We start from the raw sequence: 20,044 nt of genomic DNA, 5'->3' as shown, positions 1-20,044 counted from the left end.
TGCGACGCGTGCAGACTTCTTCATCCGCGGCGCAGCGGGCGCAGCGGGCGCAGCGCAGTGCGAGCGACGAGGATAGCCGCGGCTGCCGGTCTGGCCAATGGCGGCGCGGCGCGGCTTCGCGGCCGCTCGCAAAGGCGTGGAAGGAGAGAGGGAGGAGCCAGCCTCCGCGCCGGTCCGCGCCCGACACCCGCGGGTTCGAATCCCGCCAGTGGCGGTTTCAAGTTTTGGAAATCCAAAGTCCGCTTCGCTGCGCTGTGCGCTCCGCCGGAGCGCGCCTGCGAAGCTCGGGGTAGGCCCGCCCGCCGCGCACGCCAGTGTAACAGAGCGGCCTACCTCGCAGGCGCCCGCCCAGCAGCCCAGGTCCTCGCTCTGTCTCTCTCGCAGGACGGCCAGGAGGCGCAAAAGAGAGAGAGACAGAGAGAGAGAGAGAGAGAGAGAGAGAGAGAGAGAGAGAGAGAGAGAGAGAGAGAGAGAGAGAGAGAGAGAGAGAGAGAGAGAGAGAGAGAGAGAGAGTGGGCAAGGGGTGGGCAAGGCAGCCGGTGCGAAGGCGGGAGGGCCGGAGGGGGTTGAGCCGGTCGGGTCAAAACAGGGCTGAGGAGGCGTCACGGAAATCCTGGCCGAGACACCGAGACAGACGGGCCAGGAGCCACTTAGGACCCCCGGATGCAAATGGCGAGGGCCTCAGGCCTGCCTCAGGATTCGGAAACAGATCCACGGGCGACCGCCTCCGCCTCGCCGCGTCTCGCTGTGCCTCGCCGGCCTGCCTCTATCGGCTTATGACGTAATGCGTGTGGGATAGGCGGGACCTCAAGACCCCGTGCCGGCCCCGCGCCGACCCCGCGACGAAAGACGGAGCTTGAAGGCAGCGCGCGCTGCCCACAAGCACGACGTAGGGCAGGACACCCGTCTGTTTTCGCCAAAAGTAGTGTGTGGGCAGTTTTGGCGAAACGTTGTGTTGGAGCGCACGACGTGGTGGCACACCCTCGCGCCCCGCTCGGGGCGGTGTTGAAGCACGCCACTGGAAGTAGCTCCCAGTCCCACAGAGCCGATCCGGGCGATCCCCTCGCCAAGCCCGCCAAGGCCAGGCAGCAGACGACAGGCAGTCCGAGCCAGTTAGATCTCCCTGCCGGACTGGGCCTGGCCGCCCTGCCTCGCCCCCACTCAGGGCTATCCAGGCAAACTCCATCCCCATCTCAGGGGTCTTGAACTCGCACCTGCTGGTGGCTCCTTAGCCCGGGCCGCTCCATCTGGCCGGCCCTGCCTCCCCAAGCCCTGCCCGGCCCTGCCCGGCCCTGCCCGGATTACACGCTAACCCTTTCAATAATTGAAGCTTCCTCCGGCGACAACCGGCAGCGCGGCAAGCGGCCTCCCCGCCACACGCCACATGTTGAGTGCCCCTTCCCACCGCACGCAAATCTCCGCCTCCGCCTCCACCGCGCGGCCCGCGCGCCCTAGAGCTCCAAGGTGGCGGGGCGGGGCGGGGCGGCCTCGATGGGGCGATCGGGGACCGCCAGGGACCGGGACCTCGCCGCCGGAACCCAGATGTACGAGTGTCTCTGAGACCGCCCGGCCCCGCCCCGCCAGTCCTACGGGGGTTGCCAAGACTCGGCGCCCCGCTCCTCAAGTCCCTCTAATAAGGCGCTATGCCATCCTAAGCTTACCCCTGGGCCGTGGGGCCGTGGGGCGGTGGGGCCGTGGGCTTGAAAGGGGCAGCAGCGACACGTCGCGCCGTCTCTCTCGCACTCGCGGCCGCCTCCGCCCGCGTGCGAGAGAGACAGAGCGACGGCTCATTCCAGATGATTTACATGGGACGCCCGGCTAATTATGCGCGTCGCGGGAAAAGGCGCCCCCCCCCCTTCCTCCCGGCCGCGGTTAGAGCGCGCGGCCTGTCGATACTCCGCGACGGCGCGGCGGTGTGGCGGTGCGCTGGCACGCAAGGGGTATCGCCACTCACGGCGGCCGCAGCCCGCGCCGCACTGCCCGTCGGTCAACAGCCGCACGCGGTGCACGCCAGGGAGGCGGTGGCGGTGGTCCGGCCGGCCGAGCAAACACTTGCACCCCCGTGCCGCCCTCGAGACCCTCGAGGCCCTGCCTCTGGCCTCATCGCTGGCCCAAGCGCCACCGCCGCCACTCGGCACTTGTTGGAGCCGCATCAGCGTGATTGCGTCGCCGGCCAAGGATGACGCGGCGGCCAAAGCAAAGGCGGGCCGAGTCGTCGACGCGGTGCTCGGGGCTCGGGGGACCATCACTTTCCAGTTCCATAAGCCGCCATCAGTTCGCCGATGCGCCGTCTCGCTCGCGCCCGCTCGAGACGCGCCGCGAGTGCGAGCGAGTCGCCGCGATGGTCTTCTTCGGTAATTAGCCCGCCGGCGGCCCCGCCTCCGCTTTTGATTCGCCTAAATACACATCGCTGTGACGGCAATGAAAGCGTTAATGAAATTCTCATCGTCTTTAGAGCGACTTTGGTGGATCGGCGTCGTCTGGCCTGACCAAAGAAAAATGGGCGGCAGCTTGGACAGCTTCCCGGGAACCCGTACAACAAAGTCCGGGGCGTCATTGTCGCCGGCGAGCTGGGGCGCTGGGGCCGGAGCGCCGAGAGCCGAGCGCCCCGACGAACTACTTAGAACGCGTCACTTTTGTTCAAGAGGTCCCCGGGACGGCGTCGCTGCCGCCGCGAGCCTCTCTCTCTCTCTCTCTCTCATATATTTTTTTTCTCGTTTCTTGTCCGCCGTCACCTTAATTTAATTTACTTTGTGCGCTACTTAGAGGGTATTAATTTAATCCGGAAACAAAAAATGATGGCCGCTGAATGGCGTACTTAGTTGCTAACTGATTCCTCCTCTCTCTCCTGATGCGACCTCTGGCGGCCCTCGGCCGGGCTCACTTCCGCCCCGACGAGCCCCCTCGCCCCTTTTTTGCGCGCATCAGGCCGGTGTCGGGCCGGTGTCGGCCGCAAGTCGCCGTAAAACATGAGTAACGACTGCGGACTGCGACGACCGGGATGAAGCGATACTTATTCCTGTCGCGGCGTTGAAACAGTTAAAACACTAACCGGGACAAAAACAAAATCGAGATTAGAGAGAGAGAGAGAGAGAGAGAGAGAGAGAGAGAGAGAGAGAGAGAGAGAGAGAGAGAGAGAGAGAGAGAGAGAGAGAGAGAGAACGTCATTGCGCTCAGCGCGGCCTGCGGTGCGAGCTGGTTACCAACAACAACAGTAATAAAACAATAACAAGAGTGCGCTCCGTCGCTCCGTCTTCTCTCTCGCACCTCCGGCACAGCCTGGTCCAAGGTCCAAGGGGCCCGCGGGTGCGAGGGAGACGCCCCGTTCGGCGTCCAGGCTCGCGGCCTGCAGCACGCCCTCCATCAACGTCAGCGCGAGCGGCGGCAAAAACGGCGACACGTCGTCCGAGGCACCGGGGCGCGTAACCCGCCAGCCAGCCCGGTCCTCCCGAAACGCGTTGAGCTGCACGCGCCCGACGCACCGAGCGCCGCACAGTGGGCCAGAGGGCCGGCGACGTTGAACGCGTTTCGCACAGTCGCTAAATGGGACTCGAATTGAACGGGTGACCCCACCAATGGATTCCTCGTTCGGAGAGCAATCCATTGGTGGGGTCACACGTGATCCGGCCTCACATACTCGCGCTGTCGCTCACCGTGCTCGCGCTGCACTGTACACTGCCGTACGCACACCCGGCTGCGTCGCCTTGCGACGCACTTGGCGACGAGGAACGGCCGGCAAAGGTCAATGCGGCGACCGCTGGGCTGCCGACGAGGGCAAGCCCGTCCTCGTCCTGGTCGTCGTCCTCCTCCTCCTCCTCCTCCTCCTCCTTCCCGGACGGACAGAGCGGCTTTGCGGCGCCGGGCGGCCGGGCCGGGCGGCTCACGGGATCATCCCGACTCAAGGATACGCGGGGCCGGCGGGGCGGCCGGATTAGGGGAGCGTCCCCCTCCATATATACCGGGCTCGGCTCCGCGCCGCCAGCGCCAGGCTCCACACGCCACAGCGTCCCTGGCCCTGGCCACTCCAGCCCAGCCGAGCCGAGCCGAGCCGAGCCCAGCCCAGCCGGGCCGCCAGCCAGGCCGGCCGGATTAAGGATTAGCGGCGGCCGGTTTGACACGGCGCCCCTGCCAGCCGCGCCCCTCCCCCCCCCCTCCCCGCCCCGCCGGGATCGCGGACTGTCAAAAACAGAGGCGGACGACACGACGGCGAGGTCGTACTTCACGCACACACCCATGAGCCTTGGGTGCGTGCGAGGGCGTACTGTACCCGGTGGTCATCACCACTCTGCCCTCTCGTCCCGTCGACCCGGATGACTGGTAGCCCAGGCCGTGCGTTCGTCCACCGCAAGTGGGTCCGGAGCAGTGCCCCCTCAGGCCTGCAGACTGGATTGGCCTGGGGGATCAGCATCAGCGGAGCCATCAGCCCAGGCATCGGCCGAGCTGGCAGTGGACACCTCTCGACGTCCTGCCATGTCCTGCCCGCGTCCTTGTCCGTGAGCGCCGCCGCCACCGGTCCTGACCAGTCGCAACAGGGGGGGGGGGATGTCTGCGTTTTTGGATCATCCCTCCCCCCTCCACCCCGCTTTGCCGGCCAGGCTGCAACGGCCCATCCCTTTCAAAATCCCCCCTCCCCTCCCTTCCCCTCCCGGACACACATGCGCGTCGCGCAACCTCATTCCTCTTCCTTCTTTCTTCATCTGTTTCTCTCTCTCTCTCCGTCCCACATCCCTCCTAAGCCGCTTTCCATTATCCTTTAATCCCGGCCTATCGCGATGCACGGATGTCCTCCGCCGCGCGGTCCGGCTATCCGGTTCCTATCCGGGAGCGCGCCCCCCCCCTCTCCCCTTCCCCTTGAGAAAGGCACCCTGACCCTTCCTCCTGCCTTCATCCATCCGCGGACTCGTTAGGGTTCGTTAGGGTTAGCCGGCGTGGCCCGCATGCCGCGAGGGTTTCCGAATCCGCAGAACCGCGACATAAACAAAGTACAACGTGCTGGTACACTGCGATCGTGCCGAGCATGACACACCCACTTGGAACTTCGGCCGTCAATCCTCAACTAAAAAAAAAACGGTTGTAACCAAAATTTTTTTTTTTGCGCAGTTGCTGCTTTTCTTTCACGGCCACTGGGCTCGCTCTTTTCCCGATGCTGTAAAATGGTCCTGCTGCCGCGGGGAGAGGGAATTGAACCCGGCCGAGCGAGCAGGCCTCGCACTGACTCGCCACTCCATCCGCGGCGCGGCGGCCCCTGGACAGGGTGAAGGCGGGGTGGGGCGGGGCGGGGCGGGGCGGGGCGCGGTGGGGCGCGGCGGGGCCACGGATTCTGCCATAAGCCTTAATCCCACCGGCTCTAGCCACGGCTACAGCTCGGGGGTTATAAGCGGGATGCGCCTCGTGGCGGGGCGGGGCGGGGCGGGGCGGGGCGGGGCGGGCGGGGTGGGCCGGGCAGTGCGCAGAGCGGCGGACAGCGCGCTGCTGTGTTGTATACGCCTCGCCTGCATTTGGCTCATCCCACGCAGCAGCCGAGTTTCGATTTTTCCGTCAGAGTTACATCTGCTGGCCAAGCCGACCCAGCGCGCAGGGCATCGCCGCATTTTCGCTTGGTTTTACAAGTTCCCATCGTCGCTGCAAACATATGTACTGTTTTATGGATGTAATTTTAATTTTAAAAAAAGGAGCATATGTACGAATTGTGAAAAACCAGAAAGGTACACAGCCGCAGAACTTATTATTACAGTCAGATTCAACAGATCACGCAGCGTGTCTGATAACTGTGCAAACACCAACGTTAGACGTAAAGTAGCCGAGCCTTGATCCTCGCGGTTTTAAAAATCACTCGCGGAGAGCAAGAGGGACAGAGAGAGAGGGGGGGAGAGAGAGAGGGAGCTGCTAATGGAGGGGCTGCCTCTCTAGCTGCTGGCGCTCTATAGCTCTGTGGCTGCCCCCGGCGGTTCCATCAAAACGCACCGACAGCCCGTGGGCCCGTGGGGGGTACGGCAGGCGGGCAGGCAGGCAGGCAGGCAGGAGCGCGGGATAGAGCCAGATTACCCGGTCCACAGTCCACGCGCCGCCCGGATGAGCGAGAGAGAGCGGGGGGGGTGGGGCGGGGTGGGGCGGGGCGGGGCGGCGTGGGCGTGAGAGAGTGAGAGAGACGGCGCGCCCTGACCAGCGCAACGCCCAACCCATCCCAGCCCAAGCCCGGATTAGCCGACGCCCTTATCCGGCGGCGCCATGCCGCCGTGCCTCGCCCGCCTCGCCACTGCAAAAGCCTCCCCGGCCTCGCCCGGCAGACTGATTCCGTCTCTCCGTCTCTCTCGCACCCATGCGGAGCTTCCACGAGTGCGAGAGAGAGGCAGAGCGACGAAACCGACTCTCGGAATCACCTCACCCAGCCTCGCCCACCTCAGCTTCATCGCCAATTCATTTGACGCCTGTCTCTCTCCCTCTGCCCTCCAGCAGCCTCCATCAATTCTTACGGTGGTGCGGTCGCCACCAGCACACACGCGCACACACACATGCGCACACACACGCCAAGGCCGTGAGGTGGTCCGCGCGCCGGCCGTCCGAGCCCCACGCCCCCGCCCTGCCCGGCCTGCCCGGATCAGTCCTCTAATCTTCAAACTCCCCTAATTCCCCGCCTTCAGCCTTCAGCCCGGATCCAGCTTTACCAACCCCCGCCGCCCCGCCGCCGGGCCGCCCCGCGGACCTGGATCAGCCGGCCGGGCACCGCCGGGCTCAGCTGGGCGCTCGCTCGCCCTCTCTCTCTTTCTCTCTCACACACACACTCACACATCCATCCCCCTCTCTCTCTCCCTCGCGTCCACTGTGCCCTTCCCTTCAATCCTCGCCGCCTCTCCTTTTCCACTCCATCCTTCCTTCCGCTGTGGGTCGGTCCTGGTGCTCGCCCTCCACTGCGTCCTCCCCGCCCGCCGGACAGGCGTGGAATATTCGCGTTGGTCGAGGCCGGGAGGCCGCCGAGAAACTAAAAGGTGAGGCGAGAGCGCCACAAGATAATCAAATAATCGTAAATCCGGACCGCGGCACCGCACTGGAGGACGGCCCGCCGCGCGAGGCACCTGAGGCGCAACGGCGTCCCTCACTCCCTCACCGCGACGGCTGCATGCGGCTGCATGGTGCATGGCGGGGGGCTTCTTATCTACGGCGATTAGGGGCAGAGTGCGGCATATTCATCCGCGGGGCCCACTCCCGCGGGGCTCCCGCTGCTCCCGCTGCTCCCGCTGGGCACGGCCGCGGCGTGGGCGTTGAGCGCCGCAAACCGCCACTGAGGCCGAGCGTTTTCGTCGCTCTGTCTCTCTCGCACTCGTGGGGCGTCCCGTACAGGTGCGAGAGAGACAGGGCGACGAAGACGACTCTCGGAATCAGCCCAAGACGAGGCGCTACACCGCGATGCGCGAGGCGCTTTGCGCGCTGCGCGCCGACAAGACGTACAGCGTGTCACGGAAAAACTGACTCCGCATTTGCATAATCCGGTGGCGCGGCGCGAGCGCGCGAGCGATGTGCGTACCGAGGAATCATCATATTTCACATGCCGACGCGCCGTGCCGCCGTGCCGCCACCGCCGTGCCGCCAGTGCCGGCGCCGAGCGTGCGTGAGTGCGCCGCGGGTACCGCGTGAGCACCTCCACGCCGGCGCCGCGGGACAGGCAGACCGTCCACCGGCAAACCAAAACAAATACCCGCCCGCAGAGCGATTCCGCGCATCACTCTGTCGCTCTCGCACTCATCGGGCGCCCCGAGAGAGACGGACACTGTGTGGAATCAGTCTGCACCCTCTCACCGCGCACTTTGTATGAAAATGTGTCCGGTCGGAGGCGCTGGCTGGCTGGCGCCGGGCGGGCCGGCTGCGTCGCTCTGTCTCTCTCGCGCTCATGGGGCGTGGCGCAGGGGTGCGAGAGAGACGGAGCGACGGCAGGATCGGCGGGACGGGCGGCGCCATCAGGCCGCCAGGCCATCGGGCCGGGTCGGGCCACGCGTGGCCGCTCCGCCAGTGCCCCGCCAGTGCCCCGCCAGTGCCCCGCCACTGCTTCGCGCTTCGCCCTGCCCTGGCCGTCTCATGACCCTGTTCCCAGCATTGTGGCCGCCCGGCCGGCCCGGCCGGCTAGTTTAGCAGCCCTATCATGATGGCGGCCGCGAGCCCCTCGAAGAAGCCGCCCCGCCCCGCCCCGCCCCGCCCCGCCCCGATAGCGCGCAGAGCATTACCACATTTCCGCTTAGTTTTCGAGCTCGCTTTTTAAGCGCCGCATTTTTCTTCTTTCTGTAAAATGCCTTTTTTTTTGGTGAGGCCGCGGTTTTCTGTTTGTTCCAGCACTACTCTACTGCGCAGAGCAGATTCCGCCAGCAGCCTATTTTCCCCAGCAGGCCAGGGACCTTGCCGTTCGATGCCGAACAAGCATCAGCGCCGCCGTCGTCTCTCTCGCACTCGCGTGGATCTACGGTCCGTTTGTACACCCTACAAGTGTGTGGCGAGAGAGACAGAGCGACTGGGTGCTGGAACAAAGTGTGGGGCAGGTCGAACGCCCAGCGCGCGAGCCGCGCAAGCTAGCTTCACAAGGGCCGACTTAATTAATCGTGTCATTAAGACTGTTGCGGCCGTCGGCTGCCACACACACACACACACTCACAGAAACACACACTCACACACACACCACGCGGGATCAATAGACTACCAGCACTGGAAGCAGAGCACACGGCGGCGCGCCAAAGCCCCGCAAAAAACGCCACAACAACACACACAAACGATGAAATAAAATGCAACGCCAAACGAGACGTCGAGACGGGGCGCGGTTCTCTCTGTCTCTCTCGCACCTATAGGGGACGCCCTGTGGGTGCGAGAGAGACAGAGCGAGGGGCTCGCGGAATCAGTGTACACTGCAGGCAGGCAGGGCGGCGCGGGGGGACGTAATGGCGCCTCGGCGTGCGAAGCGCCGAACACTCCAAGCAGTGCGGTGCGGTGGCGGTGCGGTGGCGGTGCAGACAGCGCAGTGCCGCCTGGCCTGGCCCGCGGGCCGGACGGGGAGGGCTTCCCGGTGTTCCCCGTGTGAGGTGGCGCCAGAGCGCGCCGGCGCGTCGCCGTCGCCGCCGTGGTGCCGGCCGGCCTGTGCCCTTGCCCGCCATGGGAAGGGCGCGGCGGCGAGCGGCGGCGACACGGCCGGGGCCGCAAGTCGCGGGTGTTGTCGGCGGACCAGTGGACGGCCGCGCGAGTGAAGGACCAGCAAACTTGGCAGCGGAACTTTTCGTGAAAGATTTCCAAAACATGAATTTGCAAACCGCCATTTGAGACGGGTTGATTATCGGACCCCACTGTGCTTTCGCCTTTCGGCGCTCAAACCCCGCGCCGCTCCGCTGCAAGCGCGGGATGGCCGGTCGGCCGAGGGAATTCCGGATTCCAAGCGTGATCTATACATCGAGCCACTTTGAAGACGCGGCGTAGCGCGCCAAGAGGGCCGCGGCGCGGCGGAGTGGCGGCGCTACCCACCGCACGCACGCCGCTCCAAAATTCATGAGGGGCGGCGGGGGCGAAAAAAATGCTCTTGATTGAAATAATACACTTGTTAGGAGCGACCGAGATTAAAAAACATTTCTTACAAAGGCCGCTTGGCGAGGCGGGGAGCGCGGGGAGCGCAGAGCGGCCCTACACTAGGAGTCGTTCCCACACATGAGGCATCGCAGGAATTTCGGAACCATTAGAGCGGCGGGGATCTTCATGGAACAGAGGGAGAGGATTCCAGGCGGGCTGTTCAGATCGGAACAGAATAAGCGAGGGGATACAGGGTGGGCGGTTCAAATCGGATCCCACTCGCGGCCCGGTTCGAGCACAGGCACTCCCGTTTCTCTCGCGCCCGAATGGCCCGCCCCGTGAGTGCGAGAGAGACAGAGAGACGGGTGACGGCCGGTGCACTTCCGTGAGCCGTATATACCTGTTGGCTTCGCGGTCCTCGGCCCCTGGGCCCCGTCCCGTCCCGCCCCGCCCCGCCCCGCCCCGCCCCGCGGCCGCCGATCGCTATATAAAGCGCGGAAAACACAGAGCCGGTAAGTCGTTGATGGATTACGGGGTGCCGTGGGATTACGCCGAGCCACACTAAATCACTGCGCCGCGCCGCACCGCGCAGCGCTGCCAACGTACGCGGCGTGCGCGCGGGCCGTGGAGGGGGCCGCACGGCCGCCAACCCGACATTTCGGAAAACAAATAGATAAACAAATGGACGAAATTTTTGTCAAAAACCGGGGCATCGAAGAGTTACATGCAGCGAAGTCGAAATGTCCTCGCGATTTCGCACGAACGCTCTCGCAAACACGACACACTAGAGCGAAGAAACGGCGGCCAAGGAGGTGGAGAAGAAGCAGTACAGTAGGAGGCCGAGGACGGTGACGAAGAGGAGGAGGAGCGCGACGGAGACGGAAAAACTCTTTCTTTGAGGGCTAAGCGCGGCTGAGGCCACGGCTGAGGCTGAGGCAGGTTGGAGGCAGGACGGAGGCTGAGGGCGACGCGACGCGCGGGAAGAAATACGGGATCAGTAAATCCGTTTGGGAAGGAGTTTCGGGGGATTAAGGCGTCTGCGCATGCGCCAAGCGAGGCGCGCGGTGGGGAGGGGAGACGGGCGGGCGGGCGGACAGACAGGCAGACAGACAGACAGACAGACCGTCACGGGACGGGTGAGATGCTAATTCCCATCATCGCAGGTGAAAACAGAAAAACGCCCCGGCCGCCACTGACCCGCGGAAGCCGCTGAGGCCGCGGAGCAGGAAGACACTTTTTGACGCCTCATTCAGCCGATTCAATTTTTTTTTTCGTCCTACTGCACCCGGATTCGTCGCTGTGTCTCTCTGTCGCACTCACGCGGCGCCCCGTCAGGGTGCGAGAGAGACGGAGCGACTATCTCCTGCTGCGCGGGGCGCGGGGCCCGAGGCGGTCCGGGCTTAATCCTTTCCAGCGGGATGACTCGACACCTCTCCTTGGGGGCCAACAACCAAGGCACGCCCAGCGCCTCGCGAGAGAGACGACGTATGAGACAGTGCACTCACCTGGAGCCTTGCCGTCGTGCTCCTGCTTCATGGCGGGCATGCCTGCCACGGCGCTGGCGTAGGCGCGCTCCGCCCGCTCGGCCGCTCGGCGCGCTCCGCCCTGTCCGCGCGCTCGCGCTCCAGGGCCTTGGCGTCGCGCTCCTCGGCGGGCGGCGCGGGCGCGGCGGCGGCGGGGGCGGGCGAGGAGGCGGGCGACCGGGCCGGCGAGCGCGCCGAGGCGGGGGTGGCGGCGCGCTGCTGCTGGGGGGCGGGCGGCGGCGCGGCGGCCGCCCCCGTGGCCGCCCCGGTCGGCGGCGCCGGCGACGCGCTGGACGGCGGCGAGGGGCTGCGGCCCGGACTGCTGGGCGGGGACGCCTTGATCCTCTGAAACACACACACACACATGCAAATCAGGAGCCGCAAGCAGGAGAGCGGCCCTCGCGGGGCGTCCCGCCGGGGCGCGAGAGAGACAGCGGAATGGGCGCACGGCCCGAGGGGATGACGCGCCGCGCGTCATTCAGATTGATCGCAATAAATCAATCAAGACGATTGATTCAGATGAGGAACGATTATCTCGGCCTGCCCCCTCCCTTCCCCCTCCCTCTCCGCGCCTCGGGTGCCTCGGGTCGACGCCAGCTTCGTTGCTTCCATGTCACCACTAATCAAAACGGCACTTGATGTCGTTCATTGGGCGGCCGGCGGGGACGCCAAGGGGGACGCGGTCGGGAGGGAGAGGCGGGCTGGCTAAAGCCTCCGCGTCTTTGCCGCCTTTGCGCGACTCTCAACCGCCGTCGCCGTCCTCGCCGTGCTCGCCGTCCTCCACGGAGAGAGTGCCTTGGCGGCGGTGGAGTGCGAGTGCCACCCCTAACTCCTCTCGCTGAGCAGCGCTGAGCTGCCATGCGTGAAGGTATGCCGCCCCCCCCCCTTTTCCGCCTCCTCCGCGACGCGGTAGCGCGGTGGCGGTGGCCCGGTCCGCGACGAGACCCGCGGCACGGCGGCGCGGCGGCTGCGCGCGCGCGATACCGACCGCGACACCGACCGCGTCGATAGCGACGGAGGATTATCTGCCTCAAGTTCGCGCGCGCGAGAGAGAGAGACAGGAAGTTTGAGAAAAAATGGCATAAAAATGACACCACTGCTGTAGCGCCGCCTCCTTATCGTGGCCGAGCAAGGCGCCGTTCTGGCCGCGCAGTGGCCGTGCACAGTGCAGGCCCGCCGCCTAATTGAGTCCCTGTGTCGTCGTCACGATACCGCGACTCGACCACGCCACCGTGATTCGCGGCCGAATCAGAATCTCCCCGCAGCACGGCTGTAACAATTATCCGACTTAGTTCTACTTTTTTTTTCCTCTCTCTCTCGGCAGCCGACGTGTGGATGTGTCACGGCGTCGATCCGGGCGCCACTTAAGGCGTGTGACGTCCTAAGACACCGCCCCCCTCCCCCCCCGCCCCCTCGCCTCGCGGCCGCGACTGCCGCGCGAGCGGCGTAGATTGAGTCGAGTTAACTCCCGACGGCGCGCCGCGCTGCGCCGCCACGCCCCGCCGGCTCACCCGACTTGAAATCGACCAAATTTGGGTCAATTGAAGTCAAAAGGCATCAGAATGGCGATTGAGGCTGGCGGACGGGCGCTGCAGCTAAGCTGCGGCAGCGCGGCCAGCCACGCCCCGCAGGGCCGCCCGCATTACACTCACACTCACTCACACACACGCAGATGACACCCTTCAATCCCAGTCCATATTCATCAGCCCGGTCACTTTATATGCCACAACTCACTCCGGCCGTTTTGTGCGGGTTTTCTTTCTCTGTCTTTCCCTCGACGGCGGCCGCCTCTCTGTCTTTCCCTCTGCTGCTCGATGGAAGAAGTGGCGGGGCGGCAACGCGAAGTCACTGATTCGAAAACGCGCGCGGGAACACGCCGGCCGGCCGGCCTTACAGTGTGGCTGCATCAAGCAATTGCGCGCTTCTCGGAAGGCGGCGGCGGCATGGCAGTGGCGGCGCACCGGGAGCACCTCGCGCAGCATGGGAACCAACGGGCTGCTGCTGCACTGGTGCCTCTGGTGCACTGCGGCAGGGCCAGCGGGCCTTCCCTCCGACACGTCGGACGGACATCGGGGCGGCGCGGCTCCGCGAGGACAAGAAGCAGCGCGAGATGTCGACGGCAGCCTGCACGACCGCCATCGCCGTCCCGGAAGGAGGCACCACCGTCTCCCCGCCTAATTGTTTCTGCACTCTTGCCGCGGAAAGGCGCGCCAGTCGCGAATCCCCGACTGGCGGGGCTCGGCGGGGCTCGGCGGGGCGGCTCGCTGCAGCGCGACAGTTTGGCCGAACAGGTTCCGCGGGGCGGTGTGGCGGTCGGCGCTGCTAAGCCGCGTCGCCCCGTCTCTCTCGCACCCCACGGCACCCTGCCGGACGCCCCGCGAGTGCGAGAGAGAGCGCTGTTCGGAATGCAGGTGCGCGGCCGCGAGGCCCGGCAGGCTCCGGTGTCGATAAGCGAAGCGCGGCTCATCAAAAAACCGCCGCGGTCCGACTCACTAGCCGAGCCAGGCTGACTAGCCTGACTAGCCGCGGCCCGATTCCCGGAACTCCGTCTGTCTGTCCGTCCGTCCGTCTGTCGGCCGAGATGATCAAAACGTTCGAACACGACGCCCAGCAGCGCCCAGCTGTCACGGGCCACCGAGCAGCGGGCGGCGCGGTGCGGCGCGGCCAGAGCACCTTCGGAGGAGTCACTTTGACGGGGGTCACGTGGTCCGCCGAGGCGCATGCACGCACAGGGCCCCAACCGCTCATTATCAAAGCTTATTCCTCTTCAATTTGCGTCGAGGACTTCCAGGACGTCGTCCACCAGCACGGCGCGGCACGGCACGCCAGATAAAGACAAAGTAGAATCTGTCTCATCGCGTGCTAAACGAGATGTAAACAGGGAATGACATGAGAAACGGACTGCCAGATTGGCGGTTTGTCGAAGCCGCGGCGGTTCGCCGTGTGGCGTGTGCATCGCGCCACCGGGAAGAAGAAGACGGCCACCACGCCGGCCGCCAAATTGTACCCGCTGCACTCGGAAAGTCTCCGCGAGTGTCTCTGAGTTTTCGTGACTCTCTTTCCTTGTTTTCATTTTTCAAAGGAAAAACTGATCTTTGAATACTTCCTTTTGTAAAAGAAAAAGTTTATTGAAACAATTAACTTGTTTTGAGAGAGTCCCTTCTCCGTAACGGCCCTAGCAACAGGCGGACGGACGCCTCTCTCGCGCGCGGATTTTTATTCCACTGTCACCGCCTCGCTGCCTCACTGCGAAATAAACCCACCAGAGTACTCGGTACCCGCGGCGTACTCGGAGGGAAGTGCCTGCCTGCAATATCCGCCCATAAATGCACACACTGTGCGTCCCTCTCCCCCCGAGACGCGGCCGCAGCAAAAACAATCAACAGTGCGCGAGGACTCGACTCAACCCTACCCGCACCACGCAGACAGACAAACCGGCACTAAAAAAAAAAATTCCTATGCAAAAAAGATAAAGTTAAAAAATAGCCGTGTGCGCGCACACATTATCATTGCAAAATGTTGCATCGCGGACTGCTTTCCGCGCCTTTCCGCCACGGCGGCCCAGTTGGGGCAACTTTATTTTTTCCGCAACCCCTCTCGTACTCGTCGCACTGCTCGCGCCGCTGCAGCGCTAATCCAGAGCCATTATTCTGTCCAGGCGCGGTGCTGGCGGTGCAGGCGGTGCAGGCGGTGCTGGCGGTGCTGGCGGTGCAGGCGGTGCAGGCGGTGCTGGCGGTGCTGGCGGTGCAGGCGGTGCAGGCGGTGCTGGCGGTGCAGGCGGTGCTGGCGGGTGCTGCCGGTGGGGTGACCGGCGAGGCGGAGCGGCGGCGCTAAGCTCAACACCCTCCCCGGCCTCCGCGGCCTCCCCGCGCACCTGTTGCCCCGCGCTCCGCCCGCCCCGCCCGCCCCGCCCGCCCCGCCGCCACCCGCGGCCGCCTAACCTGCCCCCCGGGTACCCTTGGGGTAGTCCGCGGGCCGACGGCAACGCGGCGGCGCAGCTTGCGTGGAGCGGACTGCATTTCCTGCACTCTTAGTGCCTTGTCATGTGACGGACGGGCCGGGACGACGCAGCGACGCGGCGACGCACAGAGGTGGAACCAACCGTTTCCCCGCGGCCCGCGGCGGTGCAGGGGGCGGGGGGGGGGGGGGGGGGGGTCGCCGCCGCCATCTTGAACGGGTATAGCTAGCCCGCGGTGAGCGAGTGTTGCGCGCCCGCCTCTGTGTGAGTGTGTGTGTGCGTGAGTGCGCAGCTACATCGAGTGAGTGGAGGAAGCGGCGACTGATGTCCAGCAGCACACGGGGGGTAAATTACAGGAAGGACGACTTGTAATTGTGTGTGTGTGTGTGTGTGTGTGTGTGTGTGTCTGTGTGTGCTGGTGTCAGTGCGTTCGGTGCCACTAATGGGGGACACCACAGCAACCCTCAACATTTTCACCCACGCTCAGCGCCGGTACTCACACACTCACTCACACACACACACACACACACGCGCGCGCGCGCAAACGCACCACCGGTGTACTACTAGGACGGCTACAGTCCGGACGGATATGGCGCTCCACCGGGCGTAACCAAAGCGGTGACGCTCTGCCCCTCCCCCCTCCCCCTTCTTTCTCTCTATTCCTTTCTCTCTCTCTCTCTCTCTTTATGCCTCCCGCACCTTCCAGCTGGGAGTCATCGGTGTCACACAGACACTGAACGGCTGGACGTAGTACTCCTCCTTGACGACGACACGGGAAAACACTTGCAGCAAACGCGTCTCTCGGTGGAAAACCGCGCACGCGCGCACACACACACACAAACACACACACACACCACCTGACACGTCCGCGACACACGGGAAGTTGGTAGAGGGGGGGATATAACGCGTTCGGCTTTTCGGAAGCACACGAGGTGAATCGCTGCCGCCGCCTTCCCTGTGCGTGCTCCGGCGGGACGCGGCGCGGCGGGGCGGGGCGGGGCGGGGGCGGGGGAGAGGAGCGAGTTACAATGCTCACTACACTCGCACGCACTTCATACTTGACTGAGCGCTCTGCTTGGGAAGATATCATGGAAATATCACGTTGTTGTGTATCCGGTCTGGCCTGCAGTGCGGCGGGGCCGTGCCGCCGTGCCGCCACCGCAACGTGTAATTGCAATCGGAACAAATAAATGGAAACAATACCCGGCAAGTGCAGTGGGCTACGGCTGCCTGGCCGCCGTGTGCGTGAGTGCGTCTGTGTGTGTGTGTGAGCCGATGATACCCGCGCATCACCGCGTCGCCGCCGTGCCTTGGACGAGGTCGACGAGGTCGACCAAGAGGTGGTGGCGGTTCAACGGGGTGCCGCCCTGGCCGAGGCCCTGGCCGAGGCCCTGGCCCTGCCCACGCGTTGCCACGCCCACCACGCCGAGCACTCCACGTCTGTGACTACGCCCCCGGGCCGTGGCGGCCGTGCCCGGTCCCGGACAACAGCTGGACGTCGGCTAGCGCGGACAAGCGGCTCGCGTGCGTCTTATCGGCCGCGGGGCCGACGGGGGCCGACGGGGGCCGACGGGGGCCGCGGGACGGGGGTAAGTCGAAGGGGGAGAGAGACAGCGCGTCCCTCGCGCCGTCCGCGCCCCAACAAGTGATCCGGCCAGGGCGAGCCGAACGATTACGCCGCCCAGCCATCGAACCGCGGCGCGTGCGTCCGCTCGGCCACGGCTCGGCCTCCACCAAGGGCAGGGCAGGGCAGGGCGCCCTCCGGTGCGCGTCGCGAGGCGCGGCGAGGCACGGCCACACGGCCACGGCGAGGCACAGCGGCACAGCTGCCTACAATCCGATAAGTTCCCAGAAGAGGACGCTACGCGCTACGCAGTCATTCCGATCCAGCGTGCCGTGCCGCGCCGCGCCACGCCACGCCGGTAGCCGGCCAGGCCAGCGCGGCCGGCGAGCACGGTGGTTGAGAAGTCGTGTGTTCTCATGGGGCGCCGCCATGCCAACGGTTTTGAAGAAGCCAGGAGCGGAGGAGGAAAAAAAGGAGAAAGAGAGAAAAAAATAAAAGTAGCGACAAGATATCGCGCGTACGTCGCACACCAGGAAAACACACATCACGCGCGAGAATCTGCATTTCAGATTTCGGATCGCTTTCAGCGAAACGCGCCGCCGAGGCATCGACACGACTCCCGTGCCGTTTCGTTTGCAAGGGAAAGAGATTAAGCGCGAAGGAATTTTTTTTTTTCGAAAACGCGCTTGCAATGTCGGCGGTTGGTTGGTTACTCTCGGCAGCTGCTTTCAGCAGTGTCGGCCGCTACCGCCGCTACCGCGATCGCGCGCTACGAGTGCGTGGGCCGTGGCGAGTGGCGCCAGTAACGCTGCGGCCGCGAAGGCGCGGCGCCACCCCGACACACACACACGCACACACACACACGGCCAAGCCAATGACACGCCGATGCCCACGTCCGCGCCTCCTCCATTACCGCCCTTCCCGGAAAGCCAAGGTGCAGCAGTCTCCAGGTAAAGCGAGGCGGCGGCGACCGAATTTTCCGCGACTCCACGGCGGCGGCGACGCGGGCCGGACGCTCGACCGACGGCCACGACGACGAGGTCGAGGGGCGAGGTCAACCAAACCCACGGCGACGTGCGCCAAGTGAGGAGGAAAAGGACACAGCGAGTGGCGGCGCTATGGGCGGCGCCGACGTGAAGGTGGACGTCGACGCGACGGTGGCGGCCAGTGTCGCCGTGCTGCCCGGCCGGCGGACTTGCCTGGCGCCCCCGCCGCCCCCGCCGCCCCCGCCAGCCGGTGGGCCGCTCACTCACACAATCACACTCCTCGGGCGTTATCGTCCATCTGGATGCTGGCCAGGCGTGGCGGCGCCGCCCGGCCGAACGGCCGGCTGGCCGGGGCGCCTAGCGCGAGGCCTAGCGCGAGGCCTAGCCCGCGGCCCGGCCGGGGTGCGGTACGTACGACGTGGAGAAGGTGCCGCGGAGGAGGCCGAAAAGGCCGTTAAACAAATGAGGCGACACGCCGCCCGCACTCCCTACTTACTGTACGCACTCTGGGGCAATCTCGGGGGCAGTATACAGCGCTGCAGTACAGGTGGGTCGCTTCCGCCACGGCCTCGCCGGCCTCGCCCCGCCCATCCCAATTGAGACGTGTGGGCCCCACCACGCCCCGCCCCGCCCCGCCCCGCCCCGCCCCGGCAGCGCGACGCGGCTTCCCAGTCCGTTCCGGGGCGTTCCGGGGCTCGCGGCCCGGCCTCCAGCCGCCTCCAGCCGCCTCCAGCCCGCTCCACCCCGGCCGCGCCTTCCGCGGGACGGAAGACGGACAGTTTTATCTTGCGGTCCGGCCGCCACTCTACTCCACTCCACTGGTCCGTTCGGCCGTTCGGCCCTTTGGCTTGGTAATGAGAGCCATTGTTTCGGATGGACCATGGCGCGGCCGCGTCCGAACCGCCCGCCAACCCGCACTCGCCACCCGGCGGCCGGGCCGGCGGCGGACACGGCGTAAGACGCGACCCGTGTCGACGGCGACCTCCCGGACGCGACCCCCGCCCCGCGGCGGCGCGGCCCGGCCCGGCGCTACCGGAGGTGTTATTTGGGCGGCGCCTCGCCGTGCGCTGCTTCGCCTCGCCGCGGATCCTCGGCGCCGTGCCGCGCGGTGCCGTGCCGCGCGGTGCCGCGCCACCACACACCGCCGCGTTTGTTTATACATAGTACGCGACGCCGCGGCGGTGGTGGCGCGATGGCCGGCCGATCCGGCGATACCGCCGCACCGCGATCCAGCGATACAGCGGGCCGCCAATGATAGCCGGGCCGGGGCGCGGCGCGGCGCGGCGGGACGCCCAAGATGGGCAGCGCAATAAAGAGCGATACAAATCAGAAACGCACTAAAAACATTTTTCCCAGCGGTGCGCCATCAAAATCTGGATCCGCCCCCTGCCTTTCCTTGCCTTTCCCCGCCACCGAGCACAGCAGCACGGCAGTGGCACGCCAGGGCCGCATCCGACATCCTTTTCGTCCGAAAATGCAAAGCGGGCGCCTCATCGGGCCGCTTGCCGGGCCGCTTGCCGGGCCCGCGTCACTGTTAAGTTACAAGAGATATGTAAACCAAAAGGGTTTTACTGCCGTTATGGAACACAGCGCAGCAGCGACTCTAAAATGTAGACTAGCCCCAACACACGCGCGCGCCGTCGACGGCCGGCTACGGGGGCTTCCCTGGGACCGACCGGGCCCGCCGCCGCACCGCGCACCGCGCACCGCGCACCGCGCCTTGGACGAGACTCTCCTGATCATGCTCATTGAACCGTGTCGCTTCCTGTGTGCGTGATTGCACACACACACACACACACACACACTCGCCTGTCCTCCGTCGTCATTGCTGTCAACAAGCCACAGCGTGCGACCCGAACGCCGTGCAGCAGCGCGAACCTCGTCGAGTACCCAATCACACACACTCGCCGTGTTCCGCGTAGTTTTTCTTTTCAGGCGGGTGGATTACTTGTGCAAACTGGACTGAGACGACGAGCCGAGCCGAGAGGCGGGGGGTTGGTCGGCCGGGGTCCGGGCCCCCCCCCCCCCCGGCCGGCCGAGCCGAGCCGGGGGCCGAGCCGAGCGAAGCCGAGCCGGGCCGAGCCGAGCCGAGCCGGGCCGAGCCGAGCCGAGCCGAGCCGGGGAGGAAGCGGACGCCATTGGGCGGTGTGCTGGCGGTGCCGGCGGTGCCAAACAGAGTCAACAGTCCGCGAAACGCAACGGAACGCGATAGACATGCCGCGGCATAATTCAACAAGGCCATCAAGGCCTGCATGGCGGTGCGCGGTGCGCGGTATACCGCGGCGCAAGGAATTCGAGAATAACCCAACGGCCGGCCGGCGGGGCGGGGCGGGGCACTGCAAGGAGCTGAATGAAACGCGAGGAATCAAGAACCTTTGCGACGCAGAAATCGAGAACCTCTCTTGCACCGCGTTGACGACATCGACCGCTCCAGATTTGCGCGTGCCGTGCTTCGCTTGCTTTCGCCATTAACCGCCTG

At 65.5% G+C, this 20,044-nt stretch overlaps 1 protein-coding gene across 1 annotated transcript in view; it reads right to left on the bottom strand.

Moving 5' to 3' along the window:
* LOC117649500 overlaps positions 1 to 11,131 on the bottom strand; it is a 36,648-nt gene extending 25,517 nt beyond the window's left edge. Inside the window, exon 1 of the mRNA XM_034392368.1 lies at positions 11,040 to 11,131. Within this exon, the coding sequence (XP_034248259.1) occupies positions 11,040 to 11,079 (40 nt within the window). The 5' untranslated portion in view covers positions 11,080 to 11,131. The remainder of the gene's footprint in view (positions 1 to 11,039) is intronic.
* Positions 11,132 to 20,044: the final 8,913 nt, after the last annotated feature.

Source organism: Thrips palmi, unplaced genomic scaffold (assembly GCF_012932325.1).
Source record: "Thrips palmi isolate BJ-2018 unplaced genomic scaffold, TpBJ-2018v1 HiC_scaffold_4, whole genome shotgun sequence".
In the NCBI taxonomy this organism is placed as follows: domain Eukaryota; kingdom Metazoa; phylum Arthropoda; class Insecta; order Thysanoptera; family Thripidae; genus Thrips; species Thrips palmi.
Note: the sequence above shows the minus strand (reverse complement) of the source record. Positions and strands in the feature narration are given on the sequence as shown.